Below are 16,770 nucleotides of genomic sequence, written 5' to 3'. Positions count from 1 at the left end.
TGTTTTGTCTGATATCAGCACCAGGGCCCTGGCTTCCTCATGGTTGGAATTCTCATGGGATGTCTGTCTCTGTCCGCCTGGGTCTTTGGATGGACAGTTTGTCTCCCAGGAAGCATAGAATTGGGTCATTTAAAAAAAAAAATCTGCTCTGACAATCCATGCCTTTGATGGGATTGTTTCATCCATTCACATTTAATGTTATTTTGTTATCTTCGGATTTACATCTGCCATTTCCCTTTTTGTTTTCTGTTTTCTTGAGTCTTTTTCATTTTCATTTTTTTTATTCCTCATCACTGCTTTTTTTTGTATTAAGTGAATATTTTCTCATGTTGCATTTAAATTTGTTTCATGTTTTTCTCCCCCACGATATCGATTTTTGGTTATTTCTTTATTTTTATTTTTATTTTTTTAAATAAATCTTTATTCAGATTATTACAATTGTTTCTCCTTTTTCCCCCCATAGCTCCCCTTCTGCCCTTACCTCCCCCCCCCACTGTCCTCATCCATAGGTGTATGATTTTTGTCTAGTCTCTTCCTGAACCCCTCCATACCCCTTTCCCCCTGAGAATTGTCAGTCCACTCCCTTTCTATGCCCCTGATTCTATTATATTCACCAGATTATTCTGTTCCTCAGGTTTTTAATTCACTTGATTTTTAGGTTCACTTGTTGATAGATATGTATTTGTTGTTCATAATTTTTATCTTTACTTTTTTCTTCTTCCTCTTCTTTAAGAATACCTTTCAGCATTTCATATAATACTGGTTTGGTGGTGATGAACTCCTTCAGCTTTTTCTTATCTGTGAAGCTCTTTATCTGCCCTTCAATTCTGAATGATAACTTTGCTGGGTGGAGTAATCTTGGTTGTAGGTTCTTGCTATTCATCACTTTGAAAATTTCTTGCCACTCCCGTCTGGCCTGCATAGTTTCTGTTGAGAAATCAGCTGACAATCGTATGGGTGCTCCCTTGTAGGTAATTAACTGTTTTTCTCTTGCTGCTTTTAATATTCTCTCTTTGTCTTTTGCTCTTGGCATTTTAATTATGATGTGTCTTGGTGTGGTCCTCTTTGGATTCCTTTTGTTTGGGGTTCTGTGTGCTTCCTGGACTTGTAAGTCTATTTCTTTCACCAGGTGGGGGAAGTTTTCAGTCATTATTTCTTCAAATAGGTTTTCAGTATCTTGCTCTCTCTCTTCTTCTGGCACCCCCATAATTCTGTACGCTTGAAGTTGTCCCAGAGGCTTCTTACACTATCTTCAACTTTTTGGCTTTTTTTTTCTTTTTGCTTTTTTGGTTGAGTGTTTTTTGCTTCTTTGTATTTCAATTCTTTGACTTGATTCTTATGTTCCTCTAGTCTGTTGTTGGGTCTCTGTATAATATTTTTTATTTCAGTCAGTGTATGTTTAATTTATAATTGGTCCTTTTTCATATCTTCAAGGGTCTCATATTTATCGGCCTTTTCTAGGATGTTCTTGAAAAGCCTTATAACTGTGGTTTTGAATTCTATATCCAGTCGTTTGTTTTCCTCCATTTCTTTTGTTTGTGATCTGATTCTTTGATGCCGCATTTTCACTGCTTCCCTGAGTTGGTAGGGTAGATTTGTGTGCTAGGTTTCCTATATGGCCCAGTGGGTCGGCCTCCCCAGTTAACCTGAGGTGGACACTCTTGGTGCACCCCTTTGTGGACTGTGTGTACAGCCTTGTTGTAGTTAAGTCTTGATTATTGTTGGTATCACTGGGAGGAATTGACCTCCAGGCCAGTTGGCTGTGAGGATCAGCTGTGTCTACACTGGGAGATTTTCGGTGCTGGAGACAGCCTTATAAGATTAGCCTTGCCAGATTGCAAAAGCCTCTGTGCTCAGCTTGGATGGGGTGGAGTCTCAGGGAGGAGCAGACAGTCTTGGCTTCCCGTCAGCCTTGCCCTTGTGCGTGCATGCCTCCAGACCTCTGCCTTCCCCGGCTCCCGAGTCTGCGCCCGAGAGTCCAGACTCCCCCCACAAGAGCGTGGGTCCCCAGGGGCTCGCCTGGAACTGGGGTTCAGTGCAGTCAGAACTGGGGTTCAGTGCGGTCGGGGGCTTCCTTCCCCCTTCCGCCAGAGAAAGTCAGCCAGGCTCTCAGCCGCCCTTCCTCTCTGCGTGCACAAAGACCCTTTGCCGTACCTCCAATGCTCTGTGAGCTTTTCTCTTTCCTTCTAGTTGTAGAATTTCCACTCAGCCAGCTTTCCTGTGGTTCTGGATGGTGTCCGTTCTGTCTTTTAGTTGTAGTTTTGAAATTGTTGTGCGAGGCAGCAGTTTAGGTGCTTACCTATGCCGCCATCTTGGTTTCTCTCCTGGTTATTTCTTTGGTGTCATGCCACCTCTCTGAGGCTCTCGTCATTGTTCTTTATTCTGTTTTCTCCTTTTTCTTCATCTTGCATAATTTCTGTCCATCTCTCTCCAAGTTTATTCTTGTATTCTTTCTTCTGTCAGTCCAGATCTGCCGTGGAATCCCTTCAGTGGTTTTCATTTTCATGGTTTTACTTAATGACACCAGACTCTTCTTTGTTTGGATAACTTCCCTCTCTTTATTTGTGTTCCCTTTTTGGTCCAATCTTCCTTGACTCCCCTCCCCACAGGTTCCACTGGTTTTGTGAGCATGTTTAGAATGGTGACCGTGAAGTCTTTTTCAGTAATTGATCACTCTCACAGGCAGTGTCTCTCACCAGTCTTTCCCCCTGGTGTGTGGGTCATGCTGTTTCTTCGCATGTTCTATAATTTGAATGGAAATGGTACATTTCAATGGCATATTGTAGCAGCTCTCAGCCCGGACTCCTCCTCCGTGTCTGCGTCAGACCAGGGGTGGCGTCCGAGGTCACACACGGGACTCTGTCCACGGCGACTGTCCGTCTGCGTCCACGCCACCATCCCGGTGACATGGCCAGGCGTGCTGGGGAGACTTCGGGGCGGGGCCTCTGCTGAGGGTCCCTGGGAGAGACCCCCCACTCGGTCTCCCCAGCACGCCCTGCCTGGCGAGCATCCCTCCCCAGCACACGTGTGGGCCAGGCCGTGAGTGCGCTCCAGAGCCGCGTGCAGGGGTCAGCCCTGCCTCTGGTCGGACAGCTGCTGTTCCCGCCAGGACCCTCCATGAGCGGGAAACTCGGGAGTCAGCGCCACCCTGTTTTGTTCTCCAGTGACATTCGTGAGAGCCTGCGACACGGCACGCGAGGGACGTAGAGGAGCACACGTCATCTTACAGATTTTTTAAAAAATATATATATTTTATTGATTTCTTTTACAGAGAGGAAGGGAGAGGGAGAGGGAGTTAGAAACATCGATGAGAGAGAATCATCAATCAGCTGCCCCCTGCACACCTCCCACTGGGGATGTGCCTGCAACCAAGGTACATGCCCTTGACTGGAATCGAACCCGGGACCTTTCAGTCCGCAGGCCGACGCTCTATCCACTGAGCCAAACCGGTTAGGGCTCATCTTACAGATTTTTTAAAAAAATATATTTTATTGATTTTTTTACAGAGAGGAAGGGAGAGGGAAAGAGAGTTAGAAACATCGATGAGAGAGAAACATCAATCAGCTGCCTCCTGCACACCTCCCACTGGGGATGTGCCCGCAACCAAGGTACATGCCCTTGACCGGAATCGAACCCGGGACCTTTCAGTGTGCAGGCCGACACTCTATCCACTGAGCCACACCGGTTAGGGCATCATCTTACAGATTTTGAAGCGTGTTGTTTCCTTTAAAAGCAACCCAGCAGCGTTATCAGCCCAGGAAGGGGTTTGTGCTTTTCAGAAACGTAACAGACCATGGTTTGGTGAGCTCCCCAGCTCCCCAGGGTGACGCGCCGGCCTGGACGTGCCGGCCTCACGTATCATTCCCCCTCAGCTCTGTGCAGGACGGTGGCCCGCTGCCCTGTGGCTGGTGGCCGGTCTTCCCCAGAGCATCTGGCTTCTCTTCTGTCCACGTTCCTCCGAGGGCTGTGCTTTGAGAGGGAAACGGCAGTCGGGGCGGTTCATGCATCCGTAGAAATAAATGCACCAGGGACAGTCTCTCCTCCCCTCCCACCGCCTCGGCTCCCTTCTTATCGGCAGCATACAATCTGCCACTTGGATGCCCAGGAATAAACTGTGAAACGGAACAGAGAAAATATTAGTCCCACCCCCTCCCCTGGCTGAGCCGATTCATTCAGAGACGCCCGTCTGCCCAGATGCGCCTCCTGGCGGCGCGCGCGTTGGGTGTCGGAGCCAGCTGCTCCGTCTCTGCCCGCTCTGGGCGCCAGCGTCGGGATGCTGGCAGCTGGGCCCCAGCCCACGCGTTTCTCTGTCACCGCGGAGAGGGCTCCTTGTCAGAGACGTTGACGCAAGCCGGCGGGGACATTCTGGATGAAACCCCTGCCTCATGAACGCCTGTGTATATGCACACTCAGGCATACATGCACACACGTGTGCACACGTGTTTGTTGTCCAGTTAACCTAAATGCCACTGTCGGTGAGACCAAGTGGGGTTTATTTATTCAGGTAGCTCCTCACCAGAGAATCGTGCACACCCTCCGAGCAGGCGGCTCCGTGCACACCCCTCTGAGCTGGTGTCTCCGTGCACACCCTCTGAGCAGGCGGCTCCGTGCACACCCCTCCGAGCAGGCGGCTCCGTGCACACCCCTCCGAGCTGGTGTCTCCGTGCACACCCCTCCGAGCTGGTGTCTCCGTGCACACCCTCTGAGCAGGCGGCTCCGTGCACACCCCTCCGAGCTAGTGTCTCCGTGCACACCCCTCCGAGCAGGCGGCTCCGTGCACACCCCTCTGAGCTAGTGTCTTTGTGCACACCCCTCCGAGCTAGTGTCTCCGTGCACACCCCTCCGAGCTAGTGTCTCCGTGCACACCCTCCGAGCTGGTGTCTCCGTGCACACCCCTCTGAGCTAGTGTCTCCGTGCACACCCTCTGAGCTAGTGTCTCCGTGCACACCCTCCGAGCTGGTGTCTCCGTGCACACCCTCCGAGCTGGTGTCTCCGTGCACACCCCTCCGAGCTAGTGTCTCCGTGCACACCCCTCTGAGCTAGTGTCTCCGTGCACACCCTCTGAGCTAGTGTCTCCGTGCACACCCCTCCGAGCTAGTGTTTCCGTGCACACTCCTCTGAGCTAGTGTTTCCGTGCACACCCCTCTGAGCTAGTGTTTCCGTGCACACCCCTCCGAGCTAGTGTCTCCGTGCACACCCCTCTGAGCTAGTGTCTCCGTGCACACCCCTCCGAGCGGGCAGCTCCGTGCACACCCCTCTGAGCTAGTGTTTCCGTGCACACCCCTCCGAGCGGGCGGCTCCGTGCACAGGTGCTCCTCTGAGCCGGTGCTGCCCTGGGCCTTGTGCTTTGCCACTGGCCGGTGTCCTGCTGGCCGCGCCCACTGGGTGGGTGGGGTCTCTCCGTGGCCCTGCGTCAGCCTCCTGCTGGGCTGTGTGTGATGGGTGCCGCTGCGGGGTTTGCTCCCTCCTGGGGACCCTGGTGGATGCCGGCAGCTGGGTAGGGAGCGCTCCCTCCCGTGGCGGAGTGGCTCTCTGAGGCGGTCTGAGCAGAAACGCCACCCCACCCGGGCCCGGGAGGACTGTCTCCTCGCAGCTGCTGGCTTGTTCGCTCTCACGGCCCCCTGTTGGCTGAGTCCCGCCCGAGCCGCGTGGCCCACACAGATGTTGGCCGTCCTGTGAGCTGAGCTGGCGGGGCTCAGCCGGGACGCTGTGGCGATGGCGCTGCTGCCCTTGGCGGCACAGACTTAGGATCCTGGTCCTTAGGCGCTAGTTTCGGGGAGAGACCGGAGAGAGACGCGGGAGAAAAGCTGTGCAAGGTGAACCAGCCGCAGGCCGTGCGCAGGCTCCCAGGTCGGCGTGCGGTTCCCACAGGACTTGGCAGAGCCTTTCGCGTCCCCTCCGGTCCCGTCACCAGCCGGAGGGTGTGCCAGCCGTGGCCCCGCGTCTGTCACCGAGGCGCTCTCCCCGTGGACACTCGGGAAGAGGAGTCGTCCTGGTCTCTCCCGCCTCCTCCTCTACCCGCCCGTGTGTGAGGCTCCCCCCTGGGCCTCGCGAACGCACCTGCTCTGCATCCCGCCATCGCCCCGGCACGTCTCTCGTCACTGCAGCCTCTCGGTGCCGGTCTCAGGGCTGTCGCTGCCTGTGACCACCCCACAGGTCCCCCACCGGCCCCCACTGGCCCCCATCGGCCCCCACCGGCCCCCATCAGCCCCCACACAGCCGTCCTACCGGAGCGTTTCCTGGCTGTGTCCTCCCCCGAGACCCCAGCGCCTGCTGTCCTTGCTCCTGGGCGCTCTCCCCTCCGCCTTCTTCCTCAAACACTGTCCCTCCTGCCGCTCCCAGGCGCCCTCTGGGCGGGTCCCTGCCCGCCAGGCACCACACGCTCCCCGGGGAGTGTTCCTTCCCCCCTCTCCTGTTCCGGGGCCCTGTCGGGGGGTCTGCAGGCCGGGGTCCCCGGCCCCTGCGCACTGTGGGGCACAGGCTGGGGATGTCCGCGTCGTGCCCCCATCCAGCGCTCAGGGATGAAGGCCGTGAGGCTGCGGGCGCCGGAGGCCACACACAGGCCTCAGGGCTGGGTCCCAGGTGGGGACGTGACGTGGGGCCTGGGGTAGGAATCGCCTTGAGGGAGAAAGGTGACCCCTATGTGGCGCGGAAAGGTCAGGAAAGGTCAGGGTGGGGCTCTGCCTAAGGTCAACGTGGGAAGATGCTCGAGCTTTTGTCAGCGGGAGAGGGAGGAAGGGCACTGGGTTCAGGGCCGGGGTCTGCAGGTCAGGCTGCGTGAGGGTCCAGGAGGGACAGACCCTGAGGCCACTGGGATCTCTGTTGTCGTCCTGAGGGTCGGGCAGCAGGTGACACGGGGAATGAAGTTTGAATACAGGATTCGCCTCTGTTCCCCCAAATGCCAGCAGACGTGGGGCTGGGTACCGAGCCTTTATCAGTGGGGCTGGGGACAGAGCCCTCATCCGTGGGGCTGGGGACCGAGCCCTTATCCGTGGGGCTGGGGACAGAGCCTTTATCCGTGGGGCTGGGGACCGAGCCTTTATCCATGGGGCTGGAAACAGAGCCTTTATCTGTGGGGCTGGGGACAGAGCCTTTATCCGTGGGGCTGGGGACAGAGCCTTTATCCGTGGGGCTGGGGACCGAGCGTTTCCGTGGGGCTGGGTACCGAGCCTTTATCCGTGGGGCTGGGGACCGAGCCTTTATCTGTGGGGCTGGGGACTGAGCCTTTATCCGTGGGGCTGGGGACCGAGCCTTTATCCGTGGGGCTGGGGACCGAGCGTTTCCGTGGGGCTGGGGACCGAGCCCTTATCCGTGGGGCTGGGGACCGAGCCCTTATCCGTGGGGCTGGGGACCGAGCCTTTATCCGTGGGGCTGGGGACCGAGCCTATATCCGTGGGGCTGGGGACCGAGCCCTTATTCGTGGGGCTGGGGACCGAGCCCTTAATCGTGGGGCTGGGAACAGAGCCTTTATCCGTGGGGCTGGGGACCGAGCCTTTATCTGTGGGGCTGGGGACCGAGCCTATATCCGTGGGGCTGGGGACCGAGCCCTTAATCGTGGGGCTGGGAACAGAGCCTTTATCCGTGGGGCTGGGGACCGAACCCTCATCCGTGGGGCTGGGGACCGAGCCCTCATCCGTGGGGCTGGGGACCGAGCCCTCATCCGTGGGGCTGGGGACCGAGCCTTTATCCGTGGGGCTGGGGACAGAGCCTTAATCCGTGGGGCTGGGGACCGAGCCTTTATCCGTGGGGCTGGGGACCGAGCCCTCATCCGTGGGGCTGGGGACCGAGCCCTCATCCGTGGGGCTGGGGACCGAGCCATGCACACACACTTATACACACTCACAAAAATACATCCAAACACACCCACACACATGCATGTACTCAAACACATGCACACATGCATATACTTACACATACATGAATGCACACATGCACACACAGACATATGCACACACTCATACACACTCACACAAATACACTCACATACACACACAAAACTCACACACAAACTCACACACACTCATACACACACAAATACACTCACATACACTCACACACACAAAACTGCTCACACGCACACATGTTTATAAACACACAAACACACACTTGCACACATACTCTCGCTCACGCACGCTCACGCACAGTCACAGACACGCTCATGCTCTCCCCTCCATCTCCGGAAAAGCTCCCGTTTTCCCGCGCGGCAGCGGGAGGAAAGCCCCGGGGAGCGTCTGGAAGGACTTGTCATGCCTCCAGCTGTGCCAAGAGGCCGGTTCAGTGAACGTGTCTTGTGATTTATGTCAGAGCATGCGGTCTGGGCACTCCAGTGCTCTGACACGCCAAACACGTCCGATTGGATTTAATTAACCAGATGGAACCGGTGTGCATGCACCGCTGTTCGTGGCGGGAAGCGGACAGGATGGTGGCCTGGCCCAGGTCCCGGGCGGAGCCGTCGGCCTCGGGTCCCACAGGACCAGGCCTCGGCCGGGAGCTGCGGGCGACCCCCTGGAGGTCAGTCTTCGGAGAGGATGCTGCCCCCCTCCAGTCCTACCCTCCGAGTCCTACCCCCCGTCGGTGCACCCGCCGTGCCTCGATGAACCGTCTGCTCCTCTGGAAACGCTCCTGACCCCAGCTCCGTGCGAGGCACTGTCCCGCTCGGGGGCGTGAAGGTGGGGGAGGGGCAGCTGCTCCCGGCAGGGCCAGGCCCTCTGCCTCCTGTCACTGCTCCCTGGTCGTCTGGGAGCACAGGTGGTTCCCGTGGCAACGGCTGAACCCAGGGAAGTCCAGCCTGCCGCCCGGTTCCAGCCTCAGCGCATGTGATGGCCCAGCGTTCGGCGGCAGAGCAGTGGGGGTGGTCAGTGATTCTCACCGCACAACACACACACACGAACACACGTACATGCACGCATGTGCACATGCACACACATATACGCACTTACAGACATGCACGCGCTCACGTGGACGTGCACACACATGCACACAAACTTGCAGTGGCTTGCACTTCCTGTCACAGGAGTGGCCATGGGACTTGTGTGTCAACGAAACGTCCACGGAAGCAGCGGGTCTCTCATGGGGAGACGCCCGACAGCCCGCCTCCCCGCCTCCCCCCGCCCTGGCACCGCGTGCCCAGCCCAGCAATCGCCCCCGGCCTGGACGGGCCACAGTTCATTTCTCCACTCACCTGCTGTAGGGTGTCTTGGGGGTTCCACGTTCGGGAGGTTATAAAGAAAGCTGCTGTAAGCACCCACGTGCAAGCTCTGTGTGGACACGCGTGTTCGCCTCATTTCCCCGAGGAGCGTGATTGCCGGGTCGCGTGGTGAGAGTGGGTTTAGTGTTGTGGGACACCCCCACACCGTCTTCCTCCGCGGCTGCGCCCCCTTCCTGCCGCCCACGTCCTCCCGCTGGGGGCGGGGTCAGTGCGGGCCCACGGGGGTCTCTCCCACGGGGAGCAGGGTCCCCTGGGGCTTTTGGTTGCATGTCCTGATGCCGTGGGACGTGGGGCATCTTTCCACGCGCTTCCCTCTTCTTTGGTGGCGTGTCTGTTACGGCCGGTGGCCCGTTTTTAATAAAACTACTTTTGTTTTTTTATGGTGGAGGTTTAAGGGTTCTTTGCGTGTCTTGGATAACAGCCTTTGTCAGGCGTGGCTTCTGTAAAGATGTCTTCCCGTCCGGGCCTTGGCTCCTTCTCCCGACAGCGCCTTCTGCAGGGCAGGACACGTTCATTCCAGCGCCGTCCGGGGTCCCGACTTCGTTCACGACCGAGCCCTTGACGCTGCACCTAACCGTCCTGGCCGCGCCCACGGGTCTGTGGTCCCGCCGGGTGAAGTTCTGGGGAGAGTGTGCCGCCCGCGTGTGAGGCTCACGCTTCTGCACGTGCTGCCGTGTCCCGCGCCATCTGCCGAGGGGACTGGCTTCCTCCACGCGTCGCCCTGCTCCTCCGTCGAGCCGGTCGGCCGCGTGTACGGGGCTCCGTGGCTGGGCTCTCCCCGCTGTCCCTGCGGCCCGTCTGACCGTGGACGCGCCAGGTCCCCCGTCCCGACGACTGTAGTTTAGATCTGAGCACGTGGCTCAGCCCGGATCCCGTGCTCTGCTGCCCTGCACACGCATGCTGTCATAAGTGACACCGGACTGGCTCTGACCTTTCTCGGTTGTGTTCCGGCTTTTCTGCCAGAGCGCGCTCGCCGCCGGGTTTCCGGATGACGGGGGGAGGCTGTGAGTGCGGGTGTCTGAGCTGTGAGGGGCAGCGATGGAAACGCCCAGGAGAGACGCCTCCGTTCCGCAGGCAGGCGGGTCTCTGCGGCATAAATCCCTCGGGCACATCCAGCGCTGCCGCTTCCCGGCGGTGAGCGCCCCGGGGCCGCCGCTCCCTGAGGAGTTAGTTTTAATGTCCTCGAACCTGTGCCTGCGGCACCATGAGGAGCGAGGGGCCGCACAGGGCGCAGGGGGCCCTGCACCCCCACCCGTCCTGCTGCTCAGAGACCTTTCCCGTCGCCCCCCTTTCCCACCTCCGAGGTGGGGCCCCTCCCCGGATGCTCGGCACGGTCACAGGTTACACCCCGATCCGGGATAGGCGAGTCCTGCGTGGCTACATCGCGTTCGATGCCGAGGACCGGACCCCTTTGATGTCCTGTGTTTGCTTCACTGTCAGCTGCTTTTCTAAAAAGTAAAGCTGGCTTCTCCCTTCGTGTCTTCATCACGCCTCTCTCTCTGTTCCTCCGCCCGGGCACGCGTCCCTGCTGGCGCCCCACCCTTCTCGAGTCGGCCCACAGCGCTGTGCCGTGCTGCGCCCCCAGCCCCCCGCCAGCCCCCCACCCCGCCCCCTCGGCCCCCATGGAGCAAAGTCGCCTCCTGGAGGCCCTGCCTCTGGAGGATCTGGGCTTCTCCTTGGTGGCGGCGCTGCTCCCTGGCGGCTCCCGCCACATGCGTGCGGGGACCTGGCTTTGCTCCGTGCCCGGCCGCCGGCGTCTCCCACATGGACCGCGGAGTCCGTCCTGACCGCCTGCGCCCAGCACCTTCTCCTGGGCGCCTCCCGTTGTTGTGAGTTTCACGGCAGGTGTGCGAGGCTGGCCGTGCGGGTGCTGGCGGGCCTGTTGAGGCAGAAACCCCTGCCGTGCAGACGGGAGGCCTGGGTGCGTGCGTGTGTGTGTGTGTGTGTGCGTGTGTGTGTGTGTGTGTGACACCGTGTTCCCCACGGGCCTGCAGTGGGCGACAGTCTGTTCCAGGAATGGCAGGGATTTTACGTCCCCTCCCCCTGCCCACCCAGCTGTATGGGTTGTTTTTTTTTTTGGTTTTTTTGGCCTTCTTTCTGGGATGTTCCCTTGAATTCATTTTTAACTGTTTTAAAGGAGACTTGTTCTCCTGTTTTTAATTCCCCTTTTATAAGCACAGCACCTTCTCCTGAGTCGTGGGGAAGCGATGGCTCTCTCTTCCTGAGCACGTCTTCACGGCAGTGTCGCCTGGTTTCCTGTAATGTTCCTGGTTTTTCTTTTCCTTTCACTGCTCTCTGTTTTGGTCCCTCCGAGTGAGCGGGGCTTTCTCTAGGCGTGAGCGCCCTCAGCTGTGAGTCTTCACTCCGTGCAAGACAGGGATCGTGTGTGGGGAGCCCTGGCCGGTTTGGCTCAGGGGATGGGGCGTCGGCCTGTGGAGGAGGCAGCCCATCGATGTGTCTCTCACGTCGATGCCTCTCTCTGTCTCTCCCTCTCTCTCCCGCTCTCCCTAACCATCGGTGGAAAAATATCCTCGGGTGAGGAGTAAAAGAAACGTCTGGGAGGGTCTGTGGCGAATGAGTGGGGTGATTGGCCGCACGGATTTCAAGGGGAGCCGGTTGGTAGGAAGCGTTTCTCTGGGCCCCTGTCCTGCTTGGGGAGGGGGATGGGGCGGGTTTCTGTTCACCTTTGCTGACCACCCACCCCCGCCAGGGCCGGTCCCTGAAGCCCGTGTTGTCTGGTTTCTGGGGGGCAGGGGACCCCGAGGTTTGCCCTCTGGGTGTAGATTTGCAGTTGCTGCCTCACTGCCACCTCAGGGAGACGGTGCTGGAGCCAGGGTCGCTTGCCACTGCCCAGGGTCCTCCCGCGGGGACGCTCCCCAGACGGGGCCGGATTCCGCTCTTCGGAGAGGGCCCTCTGCCCGCCACCTCCCTTTCCAACTCTGCTGCCACCTCTTCCGCTGACGCGGCACCTTCTGTCCCCTGTGGGTGAGGTTCCCGCGGCTGCTCTGCCAGCCTTCACCCCTGGACGGCGCGACCGAAGAGCGGTGGATGGGATGGGTTTGCCCGAGTCTGGTCCTCACGTGTCTCCCGGCCAAGCAGCAGCGGTGGCACCGGGAGCTGGTGGATGCAGATTCTGGTGTGTGTGCCTGTGTGTGTGTGCCTATGTGTGTGTGTGCCTGTGTGTGTGCCTGTGTATGTGTGCCTGTGTGTGTGTGCCTGTGTGCCTGTGTGTGTGCCTGTGTGTGTGTGCCTCTGTGTGTGTCTGTGCCTGTCTGTGTGTGTGTCTGTGCGTGTCTCTGTGTATGTGCCTGTCTCTGTGTGTGCGTGCATGTCTGTGTGTCTGTGCCTGTCTGCGTGTGCATGTGTGTGCCTGTGCCTGTGTCTGTCTCTGTGTGTTGGTGTGCATGCATGTGCGTGTGTGTGTGTGTAAAGGCACAAGCAGAAACTGACGGCGTTCGGAGCAGTCACGCTCTGCGCCTTATTGAGGTGTGAGGGTGCAGGCGCTGCCGAGCACTGCGCATGCTGAATGCTCAGCGTTTGGAGGTTGGGATGACGGCTGCACCAGGAAACCTTCACCACCGTCGGGGTGACGAACACGGCACTCCCCCAGGGTTCCCGTGTCCCATGTCAGAGGCTACGCCTGGGCTCAGACTTAGTGCGTGTTCCCCCACTGCCGTGTCCTCCCCGTGGCTGTGTCCTCCCCGTGGCTGTGTCCCCCGTGTCCTCCCCATGGCCGTATCCCCCTTGACTGTGTCCCCCCGAACCCCCTGTGGCTGTGTCCCCCATTGCCGTGTCCTCCCCGTGGCCGTGTCCCCCTGAGGCCCCCTGTGGCTGTGTCCCCCGTGGCCGTTCCCTCCCTGTGGCCATGCCCTCCATGTGGCTGTGTCCCCCGTGTCCCCCCGTGGCTGTGTCCCCCGTGGCCATGGCCATGGCTGAGAGGAGCTGGCCCGCATCACACGAGAGCTGTTTTGGGCACCGAGTTGGTCCTGTGGAGTCAGAAGTCAGCTCCGGCGATGATTTACAAGGCCCAGGACCTTGCGCTTGCTGTCGGGACCAGGGAGGACCTGGCTGACCACAGAGGGCCTGGGTGGCGGCCGGATGGCACGCGTGTCCCCGGGGAGGAGGTGGCATCCTGGCCGAGGGTGGCGAGGTCACGGCCACGGCTTCCATGTCAGGGCCTCCCTGTGTCTCAGATGGGGGTGCGTACAGCTGTTTGTGTGGAAAATACTCATAATCAATAACAATACAGGAGTCAACGGTGTGTTTCACTCACACCTGTAAACCCACCCTGTGCCTTGAGGGGGTCTCTGGGGTGCACGGGCAGCTGCGTGGCGAGTCCCGGGCGGCACAGGCCACCCGCAGCCACCGGGCTAAGTAGCCTTGGATGGGAGACGTGTGGCGTCCAGCGTTGAGTTTGCTGGAGCGTCTGGGTGTGAGGGCCTTGCCAGGCTGGGCGGTCTCATTCAGGGGTCCTCAAACTTGTTAAACAGGGGGCCAGTTCCCTGTCCCTCAGACCGTTGGAGGGCCGGACTATAGTTTAAAAAAAAACTATGAACAAATTCCTATGCGCACTGCGGGCCCGGGACACGTCGGCTGCTAAGCAGGACAGGCAGTGGCACCCGGTGGGCCGGATCCATGTCCTCGGCGGGCCACATGTGGCCCGCGGGCTGTAGTTTGAGGACGCCTGCGTTAGAAGAACGTGCACGGGTGCGGCCGTGTCCGCTGGCAGTAACCGCGTGTCCTGTTCCCACAGGTGCTGCCTGGCATCCTGCAGAAGCACTGCTGCATCTCGCCCGACAGGAACACCGGTGAGTGCTCGCGGGCGGGCGGGCGGGCGCGGGGGCCCCTGGGTGGGGGCGGGCGGAGAGCTTGGCATCGTGGGCACCTGGTGTTCGGTGGTTCGGTCCTGTCGTCTCTGAGCTAAGCGACGGGGGCGCCGCCCGTTCCACGGGGAGCGAGAGCCCGAGCGCGGGACACGCACTCACGTGGTGGTTGTCTGGTTGCCAAGGGAACGGACGGGGCGTCTTTACGGTTGAATGCATTCGCTGGGAGTTCTTCGTTGCTGATTACGCGTATCGATTACGGAAAAGCACGGGATCGCTGCCTGGACGCCCTCAGAGGGTTTGCCGTCGGCTTCCCTCGCCGTCGGGTGGGAGCTGGGCAGGCGCCCCGTCTCAGACCCTCGGACTCACATCAAACTTGAGGTCTTTTCTGGGAGACCCTGTGCTGGGTGACGTGCCCCGAGGGTCATCGTGGGGGCAGAGGGTGCCTGGGAGGGGGTGTGCACCACTTTTAAGGAAGCCTGACGCGGGGAAAACGTCAAAACAAACTATGGGACTTTGGTTTTTATTATTTATTTATTTATTTATTTATTTATTTATGTTTCCTTCCTGTCTTTTTTTTTTTTTTTTTTAATCTTTATTGAAAGTATCACATATGGGACTTTGTTTTGTTTTTTAAAAAATATATTTTATTGATATTTTACAGAGAGGAAGGGAGAGGGATAGAGAGTTAGAAACATCGATGAGAGAGAAACATTGATCAGCTGCCTCCTGAACACCCCCCACTGGGGATGTGCCTGCAACCAAGGTACATGCCCTTGACCGGAATCGAACCCGGGACCTTCAGTCCGCAGGCTGGCGTTCTATCCACTGAGCCAAACCGGTTAGGGCATTTTTATTGATTTTTTTTACAGAGAGGAAGGGAGAGGGATAGAGAGTTAGAAACATTGATGAGAGAGAAACATCGATCAGCTGCCTCCTGCACACCCCCCACTGGGGATGTGCCCGCAACCAAGGTACATGCCCTTGACCGGAATCGAACCCGGGACCCCTCAGTCCGCAGGCCGACGCTCTGTCCACTGAGCCACAGCGGTTAGTGTGGGACTTTGTTGTTTTAAAGTTAAGAAACTGACAGAACCCGCATGGGGGGAGCTGTGCCGAGGGGACGCCGTCCCTGTGCCCGGGGCGGGGCGGTGACCCCATGCGTGTGTCCACGGCACCTTTAAAAGGACGGCGGGGGCCTTCCCATTCCGCGCGGTGGGCCAGTGCCGCGCACATTATGCGTCCGAGGCAGAGCGCGGCGTGTCTGGGGAAACCGGTCTTTATTGTTATTATTGTTCCTTATGCCCGTGGAGAGGTGACGTGGCTGACCCTCTCGTTTTTTTCAAAAACGTTGACAGCGCCGTCTGGCTTGTCACTCGGCGGTTCCTTCTCCGCGTCTCCTAGGGAAGTCTGTTTAGAACACGGTTCATGCTTCTGAGCATCTCTTTCCTGAACGTTTTCATTCATAACGGAAATCAATGAACAACTCCCATGTGAATCAACAAACGTTCTTCACACTGTGCTCATCAGCACCAGCGAGGGTAACGCAATCCAGAGAACGGATTTCCCACGTTAGCGGGCGGCGTCTTTCCAGAGAGCTGCTGCTCCGAAGCTGAGAAGCGCCGCAGTCATGGTGGAACTCATTAAAGGCGGAGCCCCCTTCTCCGGGACCCTAAGTGGGTTTTTAACACGGAAATGCATTCTGCTATATTCTTAGACAGTTTGCTTCACAGGACAGTTCCACGTGAATATGGGAAATGTGGCCAAACTGAGATGGTTTTTTTTTTAAAATGTATTTTATTGATTTTTCACAGAGAGGAAGGGAGAAGGATAGAGAGTGAGAAACATCGATGAGAGAGAAACATCCATCAGCTGCCTCCTGCACACCTCCCACTGGGGATGTGCCCGCAACCAAGGTACATGCCCTTGACCGGAATCGAACCCGGGACCCTTCAGTCCGCAGGCCGATGCTCTATCCACTGAGCCACACCGGTCAGGGCAAACTGAGATGTTTTATTTGCGTTTCATAATGATCCACGCCATCAGCCTCCGGGACCCCGGACGGTGTTTCCCTTGAGACTTGAATGCCGGGGACATTCGCTGGGCAGTTTCCCGGAGAAGGTTTTATGGGATAGGGAGTTTCACTCTGAAGGGCCCGAGGCCGTGACACTGGGTGCGGAAAAGGGAAGACATGGAGTCCAACGTGAAGAAAAGATCTTGGTGGAGGTATAGCTGCCAAAGTGTCAGTTCATTGAGGATGCAGAGGTTTTGGGATTCTAGTTTTTGCCGCGAGTTAATCTAAAATGCCCGAAGCCGCCTGATTATCTTGGAAATGTTCGGGAATTGGAGACCCGGACACAGAGATGATTGCTTTTGCTTTTCAGTGGCCGAGGGTGTCCTTGCGAACGTGGATGCCTTTCCGGTTTATGTTGGGGGGCTTATAGAAGACTTTTCAAAGTTCTGATTAAGCAGATGAACTCTGGCCCGAGCCTGTCTGTCTCTGGTTACAGCGTCGGCCTGTGGGTGTAAGGGCCTGGGGTTCGATTCCGGTCAAGGGCATCTACCTCGGTTGCAGTTTCGATCCCCGGCCCTGGTTGGGGCGCCTGTGGGAGGTCACTGATGGGTGTATCTCCCTCACATCGATGTTTCTCTGTCTGTCTGTCCCCCTCCCTTCCACTCTCCCTAAAAATCAAGGGAAAGATATTTATTTTGTTAATCCTCGGGTGAGGATAAACAACA

The 16,770-nt window shown here is 57.9% G+C and overlaps 1 protein-coding gene across 3 annotated transcripts in view; it reads left to right on the top strand.

Moving 5' to 3' along the window:
• The window catches only part of DLGAP2 (DLG associated protein 2), a 282,363-nt gene that overhangs the window by 53,491 nt on the left and 212,102 nt on the right, over positions 1-16,770 (top strand). For all 3 annotated transcript variants that reach the window (XM_080659612.1, XM_080659611.1, XM_080659609.1), the window contains exon 3: positions 13,962-14,016. In XM_080659612.1, the coding sequence (XP_080515738.1) occupies positions 13,962-14,016 (55 nt within the window). The remainder of the gene's footprint in view (positions 1-13,961; positions 14,017-16,770) is intronic.

The sequence above is a fragment of the Plecotus auritus genome, assembly GCF_963455305.1.
Source record: "Plecotus auritus genome assembly, chromosome: 3".
In the NCBI taxonomy this organism is placed as follows: domain Eukaryota; kingdom Metazoa; phylum Chordata; class Mammalia; order Chiroptera; family Vespertilionidae; genus Plecotus; species Plecotus auritus.
This window is presented reverse-complemented; position numbering and strand designations above follow the sequence as displayed.